Here is a 21,195-nt window from a genome sequence, read left to right as displayed (position 1 = left end):
TTTGACCTCCGGGACCAATAAGACATTTTCACCCAGAGAACTGCTGCTGACTGGCTATTTCCACTTTTGTTTTGGACCATTATCTGTAAACCTTGGAAATGGCAGTGGGGGGAAATCCCAGCAGATCAGCAGTTTCTGAAATACTCAGTTTATTAAAGGGGACATATCGTGCTTTTGAATCCTTCCTTTTCATATGTAAATCATTCCCTTCTGGTCTATATAAAGCAGAACTGCAGTGCTTTGGTCTGAATTCCTCATTATTGTAACGTCACAGACCCCTCTTCTGAGGTGTGTCTCAGAGCAACTCGTTTTGGTGCGGTCTCTTTAAATGTGAATGAGACATTTGACGCTTGATTGGCTGATTAGATATGTGCAAGAAAGAGCAGTTGAAGTGGCCATTAAGTATAAATAAAAACTCTACTACCCAGCTAATGGCCTTTATAATAAAAACACAGAATTCAAAGACCTATACAAAGTTCATTACCTTCATGTTAAACATATTATATTATACAAATCTGATTTGAACACATACATGTAACAGGAGACTAATAATCTTATTTATCTGAGATTGATCCATCACCAAATACTAAAAACTATGCAAATTTTGTCTATTGCTATGCAACATTCTGGCCCAGTGAATGTACATTACAACAGTTACATAAATATTTCTTGATCATAGTACCATACAGTCCCTTTTATCCATATTGCCTACATTAGAACCACAGATGATTCAGCAATAGAGTCTATGTTGTATCAGTCAACAATTCACAGCTTGGCTCTAAAGTCTGCATTAAACTGAGTGGTTTGGAACAAATGCTTGAAATTTTTTTCAGTAGTGTTAATTCTTTCCATTATTCTCAAAGTCTAATCCCCATCAAATGTTACCAGAATATGACTGGGACAAGTGCTTGTCCTCCAGGAAATGTGCAGATGAGTGCAGCACATTAAAGCGTTTCAGCCACGGTTGAGTCAGTGTTTTACTGGTTCTGTTCAGCGAGCTCTCTGGCTTCCTTCACAAGATCCATCAGAGTGGAGAACAGGGAGATGTCAGTTGGCTGAAGACCCATCTTCTGGATCTGAGACACACAACAGTATAGATTTATGGCACAAGTTTGTAACACTACTTCATAACAGTTTGTAACTACAACATTTGCTACAGTAGATAAGTTTGTCACATGTTCAAATACGTGTATTCATAATTGGTCTGCATGTGACTGTACACTCAAACAGCACCTACCTGTTCTCCCAGGTGTTCCACATCCAGTGCCAGCTGAAGACGAATCTTGCTGTCATCTGTGGGTCCGCCATTTGCTCCTGCTGTTGTTGTTGCATTTGCACCCTTCCTGGCTTGTTTCAGGCGTTTCAAACTCTCTTCCATCTTTCTCACTGAGCTTAGCACCTCTGAGATGGTCTCGTAGTACCTGAGAAAGTTAAATTGTGGAAAAAACATATTTTTAAGTCATCAACACCATTACTGTATTTGGGTTTAGTTGTGGATGTGTGTAATGCTTACTTCTGTATGCACTCAGACAGCGCAACCCGCAGCCACTCTTGTGCTACATGAGGGGTGACCAGCCCTGTTGAGTCAGTCAGTAACTGATGTAACGGGCGTAAGGCGTTGTCCATGTATGCTGATGCATGCACCGGGATATCCTAAACAGACAGGAAGTATAAAGTATGATGCATGTAGAAATATAATAACCCATGCGATTATGTGTAAGGTTTCTTTTTTTATGGTTATTTTTACTCATGTTGGGGATGAAATGACCTAACGACATTACAAATTATGTTTTCTTTATATAAAGCAACACTTTATATTAAGCATATTAATATTGCTTTGACCAAAAAAAACAAACAAACCCATAAGTCAATTTTACGAGTCTACTGTTACGAGTGTTTTGCAAGATGTGTTGGTACACACTAACAGTCATAAGTAGAGTGGATCATGTGTGTGATCACAAACAATCAGAGTTGCAACATATATGAAAACTCTTAATCGGAGGTGTTTAACAGAAATATATTTATATATATATATATTATATATTATATATATATATATATTATATATATATATATATATATATATATATATATATATATATATATATATATATATATAATATATATATATATATATATATTAGGGGTGGGACTCGATTAAAAAAATTAATCGAATTATTTACAAGCTTTGTAATTAATTAATCGAATTAATCGCATTTTAATCGCATTTCAATAATTGACATGAGAAATATTAATTTAAGTTTAGTTGATGAATGAATGGACATTGTGCGTCGATATAATCTGTATGCCTGGAACTCGTGCACTGAGAAACGTTCCACGGTGCAAAGTGCGATTAAAATGCGTTAAAATTTTTAACGCGTTAAAGTCCCACCCCTAATATATATATATATATATATATATATATATATATATATATATATATATATATATATATATATATTATATATATATATATATATATATAGGGGGAAAAAAAAAACTAAAAAAAACTAACAACTCAGATTCACATTCTTTCGCCTTATCAATTAACCGAGTGTACACAGTGGAACTCCTTTTACTATGACTTGGATTACAATGAATGCAAAAAGACAGATATCCTTTTTCATGAGTTATCAGTGTCATATCATTGTTCCAATATTCACTCTACAATTATGAACCACTAATATTAAGGAGTTTGCCAACACTGCTACAGAAAAGGCTGATTAATCAGAATAACACAATATTACAGATGCATGCAGCTAAGCACGGTTCAACAGCACTGCAGTGACGAGCTGAGAGTAGTGGCCATTAGGAAGCAGACAGGCCTCCAGCAAATAAGCACCCTTGACACAAAGTCAAAAATACTTCAAAGTCTAGTAAATTTATCTTGAATTTTTTTTTTTGTCCAATTGCTATTTCCAAGATCAATAATGAAACTTTACGCTCAGTGACTGCATTACTTTATGAAACTCAAATGGGCTTCAGATACTATAAATCATTTAAGAGTTTGCCGAGCCATATACTGAAAAATTACTCAGTTCATTACTAGCCTTCTGAGATTTGCATATCCAACAGAAACTCCACCGGTGGGTGTTAATTCAGCATTAATATGGTAGTGGATTTCCCAGATAAAATTTTGAACTTTACTTATGGCATTGCCCAAGTGGCTTTAGAGTGTAGTAGTTTGTACACATTTGCCTAATAAGTCAAAGATCCCTGATTCAATCCCAGGAGGAAACTTTGGAGTTGCGTCAGGAATGGCATCTGGTGTAAAAACTCTTCCAAATCAACCATGCAGAAGTACATGCTGTGGCGACCCCTTGTGAATAAGAGAGCAGCTGCAAGTAGCTTTGTTTGTAGAATTTCCTAAAAAAAGAAACCCTCAAGGTTTTGTCTAAAATCAGACAAACAGTGCTTCCAAGATATGTGAGAGTGTAACATGAGGAAATACTAGAGAAACATGTCTGTATGCATAATTGCAGCTTTCCTTACTTTATTAGTCCTGCGGTAAAGTCGCGGAACCTCAGAGGCACTTTTCAGGCATCGACAGCAGCGTTCAGTCAGATGCTGGGTCATCTTAGTGTTAAGAGCGGGAATGCTGCTTGACAGGCAAGCCTTGGAGTCTGCTAGAGCATCTGACATAGAGGCAAGCATTCATTAATGAACATACAGTAGGAGCCAACTTATGTTAATATCAGGAAGGAAGCTCAAAAAATATTAGATTTGAGAAATGGTAGAAAATACTGCATAGGAAGTGAGCCTAAACTGTAAGTTACCACCTGCACTGTATGGAAAGTTTACCTTCCACAAGAGAAAAGTTTTTGAATCCAATGGCTTCTAACCGCTGTCTGACCATCTCTGACAACTCTGTAATCTAAGAGAAAGATAAGCCAATTGTCAGAGTGGAAAAAAGGGGAAATGAAAGAACATTTAAGAGACTACACCGTGTCACTGTAACTTTTAGGCTAAGATCTAAATGGTAATATATTAGATGTAAAAAGTTGGAACTACATAAAGCATTTCAATAATATAAGTGTATTTCCTTTGTTTATGTGCACCTGCTCCTGCAGCTTTTGGATGTCCGCTGCAATGTAAACCAGCTGTTTGGTGGACAGAGAGGCAGGGCTCCCACTCTCACTGCCACCCTCGTCCAGTGACGTTCGGCTGGATGTGGAAGAAGCTGAGCTCGGCAGAGGCCTGATTGGCTCCTTAGTCACCTCAGGGGATGGAGTCTTAGTCAGCACCTGTACACCAACCAAGATGAGGACAAGAACAGGTCATAGCAACTGACTTTTAATTTAGATATTGCTTCTTTGGCTTTTTTTCATCTCCTAAACAATTTCCTAATAATCAGTCATAGATTTTAAGTTTACCTCATCAAGAAATTTGGCATATCTTGCATACAGCTGCAGCGTAAGCTTCCAGAAACGATGTGCCAGAGGTGACAGATAGACACCCTCTGACCAACACCTCACTAAACAGGACCACAGCACCTCAGATACCTGCAGGTGGTATGCACTGCCAGCTGAACATGAAAAGACACATACACACTGTTACTGTACATACAGTATAAAGAACAAGATAAAAATTAGGATAAACAATAAATTCTCACCTGGTGCTGCCACTAGTCCATCACTTATGACATTCTCTAGTCGTCCTGCTATTTCCTTGTACCTGAAAAAATAAGTTTAGTCATGTGGAGGAGACAGTCAGTGTGTTATCAGCTTCTTTCTTGCATCAGCTCTGATGTGTACATGTTCATCACACAACAACACGTGTGCTGGAAATGTTCAACTTTCCAGAAAGGTTGAACTGTGGAGGTTGTTACTGTGAAATTAGGACACAAGCCCTAATCTTTGTTTTGCCACGCAATGATGAATCTGTGTATTTGTGTTTTGTGCTTTACAGTGTGTGAGTCTGTGGAGGTGGGAAGAGGTTGACAAACTTCTTTATTGTTCCACACAGATCAATCACCTTTCAGCCAATGTCCAGCATTGAGTTTTTGTAACAGTTTTTATAACAAGACCTGTCAATTTAAGTACATGCTGTGCATATCTTTAATGTTAAACGAAACACACATATTATCCACATTGTGAGAAAAATATGTAATATAATTTTGATTCTACATTAAAATATCAGTTAGCTTAACATTAGCAAAAATTCCAAGTAATTCCCTAAAACGTTCTTGGATTTTCAGCTTATGGGAAACGAACAATCTTAAAGTAGAACGTGACTGAACAGTGAAGGCTGCAGTTTCTAAAATGACAGATCCCATATGGAAAGAGATGTAGGGTGTATATTTCATGCATAAAGTGTGTTAGGGTAATACTCACCGTAACTGAAAGTAGACAGGCAGGTTCCACTTGTTTTGAAAGCCTGTATATGAGGGGTGTACTCTCAGTCTCTTCACACTGGCCTGTGAGCTGCACTGTCGTTCAAACCTCCGCACAAATTCCATAGTTACACTGTAACGCTAGAAAAGATGATAAAAAGACAGGAAACACAAAGAGAAATTATACAGTCAAACCTTGAATTATGTGACCATACACACGCATGCATAGGCAAACTGTGTCACTTCAGCCTTACCTCGTAGAATGTGTCGGGGTTTCCAGGGTTAAAGATGTAGGCTAACTTTTCCTCTATGCCTCTGATCATCTCTGGCCACACAGAGTTTACCAGGAAATCATAACCTGGTACTATGTCAGCTCTGTCACAGAGAATAAAGGGTGCATTTAAAATATGCTTTGAAACTTTGTTCAGTAGTTACTATTATAGCCATTGACTCACTTTATGTGCATAATACTAGTAGAAATCCTCAGTTTTGTTTAAAAAAAAAAAAAAAAGGAAAGGAAAGAAAAGCCACTGCCCAGAATATCAGAATATGTTACTTTTGGCTTTTAAAAATTGTTCTCCCACATTTTGGCAATCAGGGGACAAACATAAAGATCCTAACTGACACAAATCCCAAATATTTTATTTATCCCCAAGCATAAGGTTAGCCCTAACCCTAACCTGATGATGACTTCACAGAGTTAAACAACATAAATAACTAACTACCAAAACTGTGTAAAGATAACCACACTGCCTGGTTAATATGCTAAATGTGGTAAAGTGACAGATGAATGTGCTTTGAATGAATATGACTGTAACATTAATACCTGGATATGCCTCCTCCAGTCACCTCTCTGAGAAGTCTGCAATGGTGAGGAACAAACTCCAGAAGTCTAGAGTACATCATCTGGAGACCACTTGGACTGGACTTTACCACTTCTTCAACTATCACCTAAGGAAGTTGACAGAAGATGAGATGATTTTTCATATTTAAAAAAAAAAAAAAAACAGTCTTATCTGCTATATTTGTTATAAACTAATAACAGTTCCATTCTTCTTGCATAATTATATTTAAAAAAACATGTCCAAAAAAGCTGAAATATGTGTGGCATGTTTACCTGATCCATGTATGGTTTGACCAGCACCTGTCCAACCAGGGCCTCGGCATCTCGAGTCTTGTCTATGGTGGCGTAAGTCCTCAGGCAGTGACGTACCATGTCCACATTTGACGTCTGCAAGCCCTCAATCAGCAGACCCTCCAGAGACTGCTGCAGCATAGACGTGATCCCTGCAATACGCTGGCAGAAGACATCCAATACGGTCAAATCTTTGGGAAGAATTTTCTGTATCCTCAACACTTACAAGAAGGACTGAACAGAAACTGTCAGGAGTAGCATTCAGTCTGAAACTAGGTGACTAATTGAGCTGCTTTTGATTTATTAGCTGTTTACGTGACTGGCCTGTTAACACTTACAGGTCTGACTTTGTCCAGGAGGGGCATGCCTTTGCTCTGTACAGCATGGAACTGCAGCTGGTTGAATTCTGTTGCAATTCTCTCTAGGATCTGTCCTGCTAACAAGGGGCTGTGCAGAGCGAAAGAGAAAGTCACTCACAGTAGAATAAAGACAGATGGAAAAAGATCTAACTCACAACATAGCATTATGTCCCTACAAAGACCAAGCTCAACACAACTGAACTCCTGATATACATTGTATGTTGGCACTCTGATTCAGAGCATAAAACTTAAATGTCCCTTAGAAAGCTGCATTGTGAAAAAGAAAAGGACACAATTTTATGCCTGAGATCTGTCCTGGTTTTTTTTTTTTTTGCAGTCACTTCAGTTATAATTTAACAATCTACCAAGTAATACAATTATTGATTAGATTAGCATGTCAGCTCCCTACCTGCTGATCTCCAGAGAGCTGGATTCCTTGGAATTCTGTGAGTGGAGGATTTTCTCAATCTTCTCCACTGAGCGTACAACCTGAATCAGCCTCAACACACACACCTGATTGATGGTGACAATAAAGGGAGATAACTGAGTATGCTATGGACATGTTATAGAGATGAATACAAAATACACTTTGATCAAAGCATAAAGTCTGACTGTAGAAAAATGAGCCAAACCTTTTTTTTCTGCAGGTCCTCCTGTTTAGAGAGCTGGTTATCTATCGCTTGTATCACTTCACTCACAGAGGAACGCAGACTCTGCAACAAACAGCAACAGAGATAAACACTCAGTAGCAGGAAGTAATTATAGCCTGAAGTATATTTATTCAGAGAACATACCATAACTTCCTCCCGTAACTGTCCTAATGGCACAGAAAGCTGATTTAGGGCTTTGTCCATCCCCACCTGAAATGAACATAGGTCATATTTGGGACACACTGTAAGCTTTTTTTTAAGAATATTAAAACTGTATGATGTGTTTAACTCTTCAGAAGCATATAAGGAGCACAGCAAATACTGGATTCATAAAAGTTAATAATAACAAATTTTTGTGGCAAAGGTGGAAATTCCTGTTACAATTTCTTGGCACAAGTTGCCATCTTCAGATGAGAATTTTTATTCAAACATTGGCCGATGTTGTTGCCGGCATTTATAACTGCCCAGGTGCGTTGCATGTGTTAATTACCTTTCGGTCGTGTCCCTGTGTTTTACATGCAGTGGCAGCCTACTCATGGCTATGGTCAGTTTTTGTTTTTTTTCAAAGGCGCAAAGACATTTGTCCCTCTAGTTTTTTCTCTTCTTTGTACAAACTTGGAGGAAATAGCCGGAAATGCAGGGAACGGTGTTTCTCGGGAGGTGCGTTTCAGGTTCCGCTATGGCATTTTTCTATAATGATGTAAGGGCTGCAGCTCCATCTGGTGGCAGATGGCTAGATAAAATTTAGGACAAAGATTTACCATTAGATTTTAATTAGGCTAACCAACTAGTACATCTGGTACCAACTAGTAACAATAGCGACGATTAGTCGTCTAGTTGGGTAATCACGCACATCCGTAATTACTTGAGTCCAATCATTTTCTTGCCTATCATCTGCACACCAATCAGCGTCCATTCCATGTGCTTTAGATCTCACTGCTCTTTTGTATTTCTGCCTTTCAGACTCTTAATCATGCAGCCCATCTCCTCCCCATTTCCACCCCACACTGGTCACTCAGAGCCCCATCCGAGCCTCCATCTTCATCTTTTCCACTCCGGAGGACCCTGTCCTAACTGCTATCACTGCTAAAATTCTGTTCTGCTATGGTGGGTCATCAGAATCTAATCTAATCTGATCTAATCTAATCCAACTGAATTCTATATCTCAATAAATCATGGTCAGTTCTTCCCAATGATTTCTCCTTATTGAAATACATAAGTGTGAAGTTTTCACATTTTAGAAGTTAACGGACAATGGTCTGTTTGTTTTATTCTACAATTTTTTGCTGTTTTTCTGTCTGTTAATGGATTAATCCATTCATTGAGTAGATCTAATAACTGACAACATGCTTCCATTTAATTTTTCAGCAATAAACCAATCAAGGCAAATCTTTTTAATATGTTATAGGTAGGGGTGGGACTTTAACGCGTTAATTTTGATTAATTAATTATGGGGAAAATAACGAATTAAAATTTTTAACGCATTTTAATCACACTTTAATCACACTTCCACACCGTGGAACGTTTCTCAGTGCACGAATTCCAGGCATACAGATTATATCGACGCACAATGTCCAAATTCAGGGGCCGCATCCTTCGCAGCCCACGAAGACCACAAAGGCCGGAAGTTAGCGGCTAGCCTTCATATCAGCATCGCCTGCCCTCACCTCTGCGTAGCTCATGTCGCCTAGCATCATAAGTGCAAAGCACAGCTGTGGAAAAGCAGCTGGTTAAATGGAGAGCGAACTTTTGCTCCTTTTTGTGGTTTAATTTTAAGTCTTTAATTCAAAATAAGCTGTTTAAACAAGCATAACACATTTCAACATCAAGGAATACAGCTGAGCGAATGATTAATTTCCAATTATATTAAGTGAGACATTAATGCTGACTAAAACTATCCAGTTATGATGCTTAACTTTAATTTCAGGAGTTTGCTTATCACAGGAGCACTTCTGCCCTTCGTTGGTCTGTGTAGTAGACTGGTGGGAAAATAAAAAAAATTCTGACGCTTAAGCTTCATTCATCAACCAAATTTAAATTAATATTTCTCATGTTAAATACTGAAATGTGATTAAAATGCGATTAATTTGGATTAATTAATTACAAAGCTTCTAATTAATTCGATTAAGTTTTTTAATCGAGTCCCACCCCTAGTTATAGGAAATTTTTAAATTACACCAAGGTATTCTCTCCTGTTTCCTGTAGACTGCTGGCTAATGTTTGTAACCTTCACACATCACACATTTAGCACCACAGTTTCTGACATTAGTCAACATTCATAACAACTGACCAGGTTGGTAGAGAGGTTAACAAAGTCTGCATAGTCCTTGTTGATGAGCTCCACCATGGCTGTTTTCAGCAGCTTGTAGTAGAGCTCCAGGTCCTCTCTCAGTTCTTCCAGCTGGACCTGCTTACGACACTCAGCCACAAACTGGTCAACATCGAAGTCATCCTGCACACACAAAGAGAAAACGGTAGAATGCATTCAGTGACACATATGCACTCTGGCCTCTTTGATACGTACATATTGATAGAACCAGGGTAAACCCTTATTTGCCTTCAGAACTGCCTTAATTCTTCGCAGCACATACTCAACATAGATTAAGATAGATTGTCGCCTCAGTTTCCTGTCCTTAGCTGACAGGAGTGACACCCCGTTTGGTCTTCTGCTTCAAGGTCCACTCTGTGCATTCAGGGATGCTCTTCTGAATATCTTAGTTGTAAGGTGTGGCTATTTGAGTTATTTTTGACCTCCTATCAGCCATTCTCCTCTGGCCTCTAGCATCACGACCCATTCTGTCCAGAGAACTGCTGCTCACTGAATATTTTCTCCTTTTTTTTTTTAAGACCATTCTCTGTAAAACATATGGTGGTTGTGTGGGGAAATCCCACGTTCAAAGTGACTTAAATCAGGTTTGAACTTCAACACGTTGTCTCGGCCGTGTCTACATCACTAAATGCATTGCGTTGCAGCTATGTGATTGGCTGACTGCATTTTTACATACCTGCGTTAACAAGCAGTTGAACAGGTTGAACGACTGCATGTTGCCTGTTTAAAGTTAACCCCATTTATCATGTCAGCTGGATAAAAATATCTACCTGCTGACTGTTAAACCTTTACTGACATATGAGCATCAAAATGAGCGTCCACTATCGATATTTAGCTAGCCTATCGCTAACTAGTTTGACCACCTAACGCTTTAACCAGTCTTCACACACTCTCACCTTCATAAAAACATCCTTATCAAAGCACAAAGAATCCGGTCCCTTTGGTAAATTCATTTTGTACAAGAAAACACAACCCGAACCAACAGTCAGAGCGAAATAATCATCAGCTTTGCGCTAGCTGCAGCCAAGCTTCCGCAAACATGGCAAGCGCACCAACGAAGAAGACAATGAATAACGCGATACTCATCCGCCCCCTAGAGGCTCCATAATGCGTGACCACAGTGTATTGAGACTGCAGGGGGAGCTGTTACATATCTCCCACGACATTTTTGGACCCTACACATTTTTTATTTTCTTTCCAAATAACTGTTTTTTGTTTTTAAATCACATTAGCGTTTATTAATTTCTTACTAATGTTTTTGGATTTTTTTTAAAAAGAAAGTCAGAGCACTGTCAATTAACAGCTTAATAACAGATACACAGTATTGCTCAAAGGCTTTTTTCAAATGTAATTTTTGTTCATTTTTAGTGAACAAAAAAAAATAAAATAAAATCAGCATACAGTGTGAGCCCCCTTTTAAAACACAAAAAGCTTTTCTAATCGTCTTGCAAAGATTGCCACAGGTATGGAAAGAAATTTCTTAACAAGTATACTGAGATCTTGTTTTCTTAATAATGTGCAGTGACCAGATGTTAAAGCTATAATTTCCTACAGTTCCAAAGGAATTCAGGGTGCAGATTCCGGTCAGACTTTGCTTGTTTGTTTACTGTTTTGCAGATAACTACAAATGCTAATTTGTGCAGGTAAAATGAGAAAAAAAAATGCACAGTCAAATTTAATGTCAGTTTATTTACTTTTTAGTAGGATTTGGACCTAAACATTGGTCTAAATGTAAATAATAATTGTAACTTTTCTAACTATTTTCTCTATACTTTAATGAAATAAAAAGATTTATATTTTCGCACAATCATTTCCTGCATCCACCATTATTATTCCAGTATTGTATTATCGCTAGTCATCATAATCTTCCTTCACCTCAGCTCTAGCAGCTCCCATCAGCCGCTCCTGTCCAAGTTTGCTTTAGAAAGTGAAATCTTATTGGATGGCAGTGTAGCGCTACGGTGTCAGGTGATTCAGTGCCAGCCACTACTCTCTGTATTTCTCCGAGTGGATAAATAACTCGCTGGTCTCTCAACCCGGATGCTGTGCCATAACTATTGATGTATTTGCCCAGTGCGCAGCGCTGTAGGCAGAGCAAGGGGGCGGAAATATTTCAGTATCCTTGAAGCGGACAGCTGCCACCGGATCCACACTCCTGCTGACCGCCGGGCTCCGCATCCGAGCCGGGACGCCAGGTGGATCATAATTCAGACCTAACGCAGGGGAGGGTGTAACCGCCACACTAAAGGCAAACACGTCCCAGCTTCTGCAAGATCGTGACCACTTGCACGCCACTAAGGAGGTAGTGAAAGGGTGAGAAAGAAGAGAGAGGAAGAAAGAGAAAGAGGGAAGAGGAGAGGAGGGGAGCATCACTACAGAGAGATGGCGGAGTGCGGGCGGAAGGCGCTGTCTCTCCTGGAAGCGGCCCGCTCCCGGTACGAGAGCCTGCAGATCTCGGACGACGTGTTCGGCGAGTCAGGGGATGACAGCAGCGACAATCCTTTCTACAGCACCTCCGGAGACTCCGACTCCGATAACTACATAGCCGAGGTAGGCGAGGAGGATCAACAGCAGCAGCCGCAGCAGCAGCAACAACACCACCACCATCACTCAAAACGGGGCGATAAGGAGAGTGGACACAGCGGGGGAACAGGAGGTGGCAGCGCAGCCGGCCCCCCGGGCTCCCTATCCCGTAGTCAGGCAGAGGAAGAGGGCTGGACGGAGACTCTGCAGGATGTCACGGTCCCGCCGTACAAAGAGACATATGGTGAGACACGATGCACGGCAGAATGAATGGGGTAATTTGTGCACTGGGGAGCAAAAAGATAGAAAGAATACAGTCCACATTTTTCAGGTCAGGCGTGCCATTTCCGTCTTTCCTAAAATAGATCCAAAATAGCACCCACAAAGCTACTACTTCTTCTTTACGAGTGAATACTGCCCTCATTTTTATCTGTGTGTGTGTGTGTGTGTGTGTGTGCGCGCGGGCGCGCGTGCATCGTGCTTGTGTGTAGTGAGAAGAGTGACAGAGGGTAACATGACACATGCATCGTTAATTGCTTTATTAAGTTCATGGCAAAGGCTTAACCTTTGATACATCACCCCTTGGTGCTGTTGTAGGCATGCTGTCTTATGTGTGTGTGCTCATGTTTCAGTGCAACGCATAGGGACGTGCTGTGTAATTTGGAGAAAGAGCGTGATGGCTCTCCTGGCTCCACACACACATGTACTGTGTAAATTTTGGAAAAGGGATGAAAATTTCCCATAAATAGCACATTTTATTGCAGATAAACTCCATGTATATAAGAAATGGTACCAATGTACTCTTTAGTCACCACTTAACCTAACATACATGTCTTTGGATGCTGTATAACCCTGTGCATTTATGCAGAACTAATGCACAAATGCTTTGTCCACTGGTACCAACTGCATGAACACAAAACACAACCTCAGGGATCCTGATTTTTGGCTGCACACTGTTGCGAGTACATTTGTGAGTGTGTGTGTGTGTGTGTGTGTGTGTGTGTGTGTGTGTGTGTGTGTGTGTGTGTGTGTGTGTGTGTGTGTGTGTGTGTGTGTGTGTGTGTGTAAAGGGGAGACATTTGTGCGCACAAACTGTGACAGTTAAAAAGCAGTGTGTGCACCCACATGCTCTTTCTTCTGTACCATCCCATCAGACTGTCAGTCTTTGAAACAGTATTTATTGAGTGGGGTGTTGGGTTTATAGTGCAGCGCTTTCAGTCAAGCTTCGTTTGGATTGGTTTTCCTCTTCCATCTTTTCCGCCTCCGCTGAAGCAAAAACGATTTGTGGGAATGCCATCCTGTTTCCACCGTGACACGATGCACTGTTGCAAACTTGGAGGGGAATCGGCATATGGCTGTAGCAGATATGGGCCAAGCCCCAGTGTGCTGACACAGTACCTAGTAGGAACACAATTATTCAAATGAATAAAAAGCATCATCTATAGATAACCTGCCAAGAAGCCACTGCAAAGTAAGTAAACGGCACTGCCTCTGTGCAAAGATTTGTTTTGCAAGCTGTTCCAGGGCAGCAAACACCAAAATTTACTACATGATGATTAAAAAATAAAAGCCCGCATATGATCAAATGAGATAAAACCTTTTGAATACTGATTTTGAGCTGTATGGTTCAGGGATGTGGCCTGTTTCAAGAAACAAGATTACCAAAAAGGACACAAACACCCCAAATACCTCTATTTACTTCTGGATTTTTTTTTTCCAGGTCCATTTATCAAACTAACTTCAGTTATCCTGCTCAGTAATAGATATGGAGTGGTGTCGGTTTTAAGCACCCAAAATAATCTGAACCAAGCTGCACTGAGCTGGGGTACCGTAAGAGGTACTTACTGTAGCGCAAATGTTAGAGGATGTTCTGTACTCCCACCTGGACTGTCGTGCTTTATTTGGCTTTTGTGACTCTGTTGACTTAAGCTAGGGTGACAGCAGGTGTGTTCGTCTCTGCTTTGTATGGTCTGGTCTGATTTGTTAAAATACAGTCAGTGTCTGTTTGCTCAAGCAGAGCCGGTGTGACTGTGGGCCTGCCATCCTGTATCAGGGTAGAGATGATTAAAAGCCTGGATGTAGTACTGCCAGAGCACATAATCACAGTTCAGTCCTCAAGTAGCCGAGACTGTACTGTGACGTAATCAGCCTGAACAGATAAGACTAACTCCATCCCGAGCATCAGCATATCTGCATAAATGTGCGTCTCTGCAGATTTTAATGACACAAATGATGTTTCCACAAAGTCGGTCAGTTCCTGTCTGTCTCCCTGCCCATTTCTCTGTCAGTGAGTGTGTGCTGACACAGGCGCAGCGTGGATGTTCATACGTGATGTGCTGTCTTTATAAGAGTGTGTGATTGCTTTCCCTGCAGTGCGAGCCAGGTGGCAAATGACCAGGCCAAAGATTATGGACCATAGCTCTCAGATTATATAAGCACCTTATCATGATGTTGAAGGGAATTAAAGAACTATTTATTGCTTCACTTTGCTGAGGCTGACTGAAAGATTACTGCTCTTCCCCAGATGTCAGCTCATATGCCTGACTGTGTATTTCTGCATTGCCTCCTTGATACCGCTCAGCCATTTGAAAACCCATAGTTAAAGATTCATATTATTATATTTATTTATAATATTCTCAGTTAATCAGGTAAATGTAAAGTGCTGAAATAATTGGACTAAATAATAAATAGTTAAATAAGTTGCCTTGCTTTTGTTAAAATCAGTAGTCGCGTTGGTGACAAAGTGCACTTCGGTGCTCTCTCTTTAATTTCCACTAAAAACTGAGTTCAAAACATGTTTAGTCTACATACAGGGTTGATCCACTTCAAATACACAGTAATCTCTCCCACTAAATCCATGGCTATAAAAGCTCTAGCAGGCAGATGTTTGTCCCTCGACAATAGAAATACCACAACAGCTGATAATCACGAGGGATTATACCTGTCTGTATCTGCCGTGTAGGTGGACTTTTGTTTTGAGTAATGTGGGAAAATAATATTTATAGGACTGCCACATAGACCTGCATCAGCGGAAAGGAGAGTTATGTAAATGTTTAATCCTGTTTCATCTGATTGATGCAGGCTGGACTGACAATGAGCTGGTAGGGCTGCATAAAGAAAAGTCTTTAGAGGAAGTGTGTTTGCTCAGCAGCAGATGAGACAATTCCATTATCCAGGAAAATCACGAGTTCTTCCTCACATTGTATTCGTGCCTCCCTTCTGAGATGGGCTGTGTTGAATCATTTAGCCTCAGTAGACCTTCAGTCTGAACATCTGATGTTTTTATTCAGGGGTGAACTGGAAGTCATGTTGAATTTTACCTTCAGCTTTCACGTCTAATGGGATGTAAATGAAGTTGATCTTTGAGCTGTGCCCCAGCTACTTGTCTGTCTTGTCTGCAAGCATCAACTGAGTGGGCATGCCTGTACTCCACTCTGCCTTTTCTACACTTCTCGTCTTGTCCTCCTACACACTTTTAACAGTGTACCATATAAGGTAAAGTCTTGGTTGTGTTATCTGTAACTCAGCAAAGAAGTCCTTCATTATTTTAGTTGCAGCCAGCTACTTGGGGATCGAGAAAGGAGGGTAAATGCCTTTTTTTTCTGTTGTTCCAAGATAATGAGATTGTGCTGTTCAATTGAGCCAGAAGATGTTCTGCTCAAAGTCCAAATTACCTCTCATGGATCCAGCAACCTGAGAGAGAACCTGAGCAAACCAAAGCCAGTTACTGCACTGAGTATCGACTGTGTTGCTTCAAAGAAACAGCCAGAGGCAGGCAGACAGAGAGCTTTTAAATGAGAGATAAATGCTATCTCACCCTTAACCAGTGAGGGGAAAATAATTAGGTCAGGCAGAAAAGTCCCAAGTAAGTTGCTGCCATTAATACATTTTAGAAAACATTTTTGACTCTTTATGGATTCATTTTAGTTAAATTACCACTTTATCCACTGCCTTTAGCTAATTTTGCTGATAATTCATTAATTTATGCCGTTTCAAACATTTCTACTTTAGCTGGTGAACTGTGTATATCATACTTCGCCATTTTATGCACTACATTTAACAATTCTGTGACTCTAATGTTAGTAAATACCGTTATTTCAACTGTGTCAATACTTAATCTGTATTTTTAAGCCAGCAATCATGCAATACTTTAAAGGACGGCTCAGTTCCAGCTCCACAGTTGTATTCTTTAACTTGATTAAAGTTTAAAATTATCCTTATTTATCTTAAATTGGGCTAACTTTCTTCTGATTGGCAGCCCCTCACAAACAGAAGGTTTGAACAGCATATGTCTGGAGCTTCTGCGCTATCTAGAGTTATGCACTGTGATGACCATATTACTAACATCCCCTCTATTTGACATTTTAAAATAATTATCATGTTAAGCTAACTATCTCAAATGTTTATTCTTTAAGCTTTTAGGCCCCAGTCACACAAGCCTAGAAACCAGTTGGCGACCCCCTGGCAACCACCAGTTGCTAATGAAAAATGCATATTTCCTAACTGGTTGGCAGGCGGTTTCTGGACGTTGCTGGCAGTCACTTGGTGAAACTGGTCACAAAGGGGTATACTGTGCTACACCAAAAACCTCCTTGCAAGTGGTTCAGTCATTAGCAGATTGCCACAGTTGCCTGTAGCTTGCATAGAAGATGCCAAATTGTCTGCTTTAGCAGTCAGTTTCACAGTGACCGCCATCAACTTCCAGCCTCTAGATGTGTGTGACTGAGGCCTTAGCTATGCTTTGTCAACATCTGTTTAAGTTACTAGTCCTTTAATTTCAGCAAATGCAGTTCTTGCTTGTTAACGTAATACATTTGATAATACTTGAGTGGTCCAAATGGGTCATTATAACACTTTACACTAATCACTGTACACTGATCACCTAAACATTACAACCACATACAGATGAACTGAAACTTGATCATCTTGAGCAACAGTTTTTGGATACCTGTTATCGCTGCATTTGTTGAAACTTTTTTTTTTTTTTTAATTACAATCAGAAATGTCCTTTTTATACTTTTGTTTGGTCCCTAACAACCTAATTGGAAGTCACAAGAATATGCAGAAGACTGGTCTGTGTTGATCCACAGATTTAGAGACATTCACATTTTCCTGAATCATCTTCTTTTGGCTGCTCCCTTTATGGGTCAGAACAGCAGATCATCTGCCTCCATCTCACCCTGTCCATAGCATCCTCCTCTCTCACAACCCTCTGTCCTCCTTCACTACATCAATGAATCTTCGCTGATGTCTTCCTCTTTTCTTCCTGCCTGGCAGCTCCCATCTTCAATACCCTTTGTCCAGTATATCCACTATCCCTCCTCTGCGCATGTCCAAACCATCTCAGCCTTGCCTCTCTAACTTTGTCTTCAAGCCGCTCAACCTGAGCTGTCCCTCTGATGAGCTCATTTCTAATTCTGCCCATCCTGGTCACTCCCACTGAAAATCTTAAGTCTTCAGCTCTGCCACTTCAAGCTCGGCTGTCTTTTTTTCAGTGCAACTATCTCTAAGCCATACATCATAGTAGTCTCACTACTGTCTTATGAACCTTCCCTCTCACTCTTGCTCTTATCCTTCTGTCACAAATCACCCCGACACTCGTCCCCACCCACTCCACCCTGCCCGCACTCTCTTCTTCACCTCTCCTGTGCCCTGTCCATTGCTTTGGATTCTCATTCATTTCCAAATTTTCATTAACGAAAAGGTAAATGCTTCTGTGTCAACACCATCTGTCATCTGCTGATCCTTAATTGACGTACTTCAGATGTCTTTCATTAATGGCTCATGGCTCGCCTGTATTGAAGCATTATTTTTGACTCATTGTCTGCCATAACCTGAAAGCAACAAGACACTGAAGCCTTCCACAAGCGTAGACACGCCACACTTTGACTGGCATCGCAGTGTGGTGGCTGTCAGGTCATGTAAACTTTCTAACTGCTGCCCTGGGCTTATGACATTCATACCAAAAGCTGCTGTGGCTGCTGCATGAAAAAGTCAAACTGTTTTTTTTTTAATGTAAATATAATGCATCCCTCTGATGTTGTTTTTTTTTTTTAATACAATTTAAGACCTTAAATTAATTGATGTTTTCACGTTTCTTTTGAGATGTCATTGCAGTTTATATAAGCAAGAGTGAGCCTGTATGCATCCCACACAGCTTTGACAGTGACAGCTCAACAAAATTATATTTTATGGTGTCTTATAGTTTCAAAAAAAAAAACCTTCTATTCAGCAAAGTCAATCAAAGTGAAGGCTTCGTACCAAACTTAAAAAGCTGGGAGTAAGTGACAGTCTTATATGTGTGTTAACCCATATGGGACTGTCTGTCTGTCAATCAGTATAATTTCCTTTGTCATAACGTTTCACTTTTTCCTCCCTCTTCCCAAAACAGGCCCTGCTCAGAAGATGCCGGCCACTGCTACAGCCTTGGACTTTTTCCAGCTCTTTGTCCCGGACAACTGCATCCAAAACATGGTCACTCAAACTAACATGTATGCCAAGAAGTTTCAGGAGCGTTTCGGCTCAGACGAAGGCTGGCGTCCCGTCACAGCCCAGGAGATGAAAGCGTTCCTGGGCTTTGTCACCTCCACTAGTGTGCACCGCTGTGAGTCGGTGCTCAGCATCTGGAGCTCGGGCTTTTTCAGCAACCAGAGCATCGCTTTGAAGATGAGTCAGTCACGTTTTGAGAAGATCCTCAAATACTTCCACATTGTGGCTTTCCGGCCATCACAAGGAAGCAACCAGGGCCTTTACAAGATCCAGCCCTTCCTGGATTCGCTGCAGCAGTCCTTCAGCTGCACCTTCAGACCTTCACAAACACAGGTGTGCACGTTGTGACAGGTGATGTGTGTGTGCGTGTTTTTTTTTTTGTTTTTTTTTTACAAAATATTTTTGGGCACTTTATATTGGCTGGCAACAGAACCATCTTACCTTTTGGGGCAACACATTTTAACAACACAGCTACATTTTATTAGATCTCATTAATTGCATAGTATAACAAGAAAGATGCTAAAGTCATTTACAGGTGTTGATGTTAAGGAAATCACTTTTCAGTCACGCACATCCAAAGGTTTGCTGTGGCAGCATGTTTATGTGTTCCTGTATCAGGCGAAATTTCTGACCCACAACCATAACACATTTGCACATACAGAAGGAGAAAGGAGAGGACAGCAATCAGCAGGTAGGGAATGTATTGCATGTAGGCACTAACAATGATGAGATCAAAGGGTGTGCCAAACAACAATGGAGTTGGCAAGGGTAAAAGATTGTCTCAGTTAAACCTTGATTAGCTTATCTCTTCTTTGTGTGCACTGGTTAAACCTTTGTTCTTCCTGAGTGAACAGCAGAGTGATTAGAGATGTTAATGTAAAACAAGAGACCCAATATTTGTTGAATTATTATTTTCAGAGCTATATGGTTGGCAGCGCTGCAGTTTCACTTAAGTATATGTTTAAATATAGACACTTTTTTTGTTAACTCAGGAATTCCCCGGTTTTCTGAAGCATCAGAAATTTTTAAATGTTTCAAGTATTGCAAACCAGCTCAATAGCCCTTCTAGTGAGTTTCTGTTTGAAAAGCCATCCACACAGCAAGTATATATGGGGAAGTACTCTGTTTTACACAGGCTTCCCCTGCAGAGGAACTTAACTTGTTTTTTGTTGCCCTGTATGCATCCGATCCACATTTATGCAACTAGGCCAGTGGAGCGCCAGCCTTGTTTCTCTATTTTGGGTGGGCTGCACTTTTTTTCAACTCCTACTTCACTTTTTCTCCGGATGAACACCATCACTGGAGATTTAAAAGGACCCCAAAATAAACAGCCTGCTTCAAATCAAGCCAGTCTTTCCATAAGACTGCTATGCTCTTGTCCAGCTTCATTTTTGTGTTATCTGAATGAGTAAACTTTTAATTAGTTGCTTCTTTTAATGTGGAGCAAAAGGGCACAGCAGAATACAAATAACCCAGTTTACTCTTTATTTTTTAAAATTATTTTAGTGTCCCATGCTCAACTTTTACTTTCGTATGAAAATATTTGTTATTAGTATTGTATTCATTCCATTTAAGAGCTTTTGTCTCTCAGCTTTATGCTGTTTCATAATAATAGGTTAAACATTATGCCATATTCTGAATCTGTTTCACTCCAGGGTTGCTTTTTAAAAATGAGTGAACAAGTTGATTTATTTGCTGTTTCTGCTGTATGAGTGCTCCAACATCATATTCATTATGAAAGATGATGTCAGTGTTGTGATGCATTTGGGAATACAGACGCTTAAAAGCAATCGCCTCATATATCATCCACATCTAATTCAGCTATGGAATTCTAACGTCTAAATATCAATATCAGTATTTTAAGCTTTATTTCATTGCAACATAATTGCTGGTTGGGTGAAATGCATTCTCATGCTAAAGAGCTCTAACCGCTTGGATCTAAAAATGACAAAACTGAGTCAGTGAGGTCAGGCTGACTGTGAGATAGCAAGTGAGTGTCATTAGCAGTGACGGGGTTTATGTGTATCTAGGTCAGTTTGTTTTATCAGTTCAGTTTCTGTATTTTCTGGTCCAGATAAAGAGGTAGGTAGATAGACTAAAACTGGTGGCTTTACATTCGAGGAAATCACAATCTTTCAATAAATGATTGCCTTCTGAGAAGGAGGGAAAAAAATTAGTATAGTTGTTGAAGTCTGAGTGGCAGCTAATAATGATTTGAAGTATTTTATTTTTAAAGTTGTGTTGCTGCTGTCCAGGTAGCTCCATCCCCTCCAATTTCAGAAGTTTCAGAAGCATTTCAGATTTTTCTCCAGTCATTCAGCTAATAATAATAAGACTTATATAGCGCTTTTCACAGTGCTCAAAGATGCTTTACAATT

General features: G+C 40.0%; 2 protein-coding genes across 2 annotated transcripts in view; one reads left to right on the top strand and one right to left on the bottom strand.

Moving 5' to 3' along the window:
* Positions 1 to 421: 421 nt before the first annotated feature.
* Positions 422 to 10,848, bottom strand: cog2 (component of oligomeric golgi complex 2). The gene is made up of 18 exons (XM_030748022.1): positions 10,702 to 10,848; positions 9,767 to 9,928; positions 7,621 to 7,686; positions 7,459 to 7,539; positions 7,236 to 7,339; positions 6,806 to 6,914; positions 6,450 to 6,629; positions 6,159 to 6,283; positions 5,587 to 5,707; positions 5,334 to 5,473; positions 4,613 to 4,674; positions 4,374 to 4,525; positions 4,059 to 4,244; positions 3,802 to 3,874; positions 3,493 to 3,635; positions 1,514 to 1,653; positions 1,238 to 1,421; positions 422 to 1,076 (listed from the first exon to the last, which is right to left on the bottom strand). The coding sequence occupies exons 1-18, from the start codon at positions 10,756 to 10,758 to the stop codon at positions 978 to 980; spliced, it is 2,184 nt and encodes a 727-aa protein (XP_030603882.1). The 5' UTR covers positions 10,759 to 10,848; the 3' UTR covers positions 422 to 977.
* Positions 10,849 to 11,845: 997 nt separating this feature from the next.
* The window catches only part of pgbd5 (piggyBac transposable element derived 5), a 28,891-nt gene continuing 19,541 nt past the window's right edge, over positions 11,846 to 21,195 (top strand). The window contains exons 1-2 of the mRNA XM_030748387.1: positions 11,846 to 12,572; positions 18,720 to 19,150. Coding sequence (XP_030604247.1) covers positions 12,188 to 12,572; positions 18,720 to 19,150 — 816 coding nt within the window. The 5' untranslated portion in view covers positions 11,846 to 12,187. The remainder of the gene's footprint in view (positions 12,573 to 18,719; positions 19,151 to 21,195) is intronic.

This window comes from Archocentrus centrarchus, chromosome 15, assembly GCF_007364275.1.
Source record: "Archocentrus centrarchus isolate MPI-CPG fArcCen1 chromosome 15, fArcCen1, whole genome shotgun sequence".
Lineage (NCBI taxonomy): Eukaryota > Metazoa > Chordata > Actinopteri > Cichliformes > Cichlidae > Archocentrus > Archocentrus centrarchus.
Note: the sequence above shows the minus strand (reverse complement) of the source record. Positions and strands in the feature narration are given on the sequence as shown.

Bases quoted from the DNA above. Each gene is read 5' to 3' on its own strand.
- cog2 (XM_030748022.1), bottom strand. From the start codon at position 10,758: ATGAATTTACCAAAGGGACCGGATTCTTTGTGCTTTGATAAGGATGTT. The intron at 6,630-6,805 runs GTAAGTGTTAAC...GTCTTCTGCCAG, and splicing joins TCCTGGACAAAGTCAGACCT to CGTATTGCAGGGATCACGTC. The intron at 6,284-6,449 runs GTAAACATGCCA...CAACTTCCTTAG, and splicing joins TCAAACCATACATGGATCAG to GTGATAGTTGAAGAAGTGGT.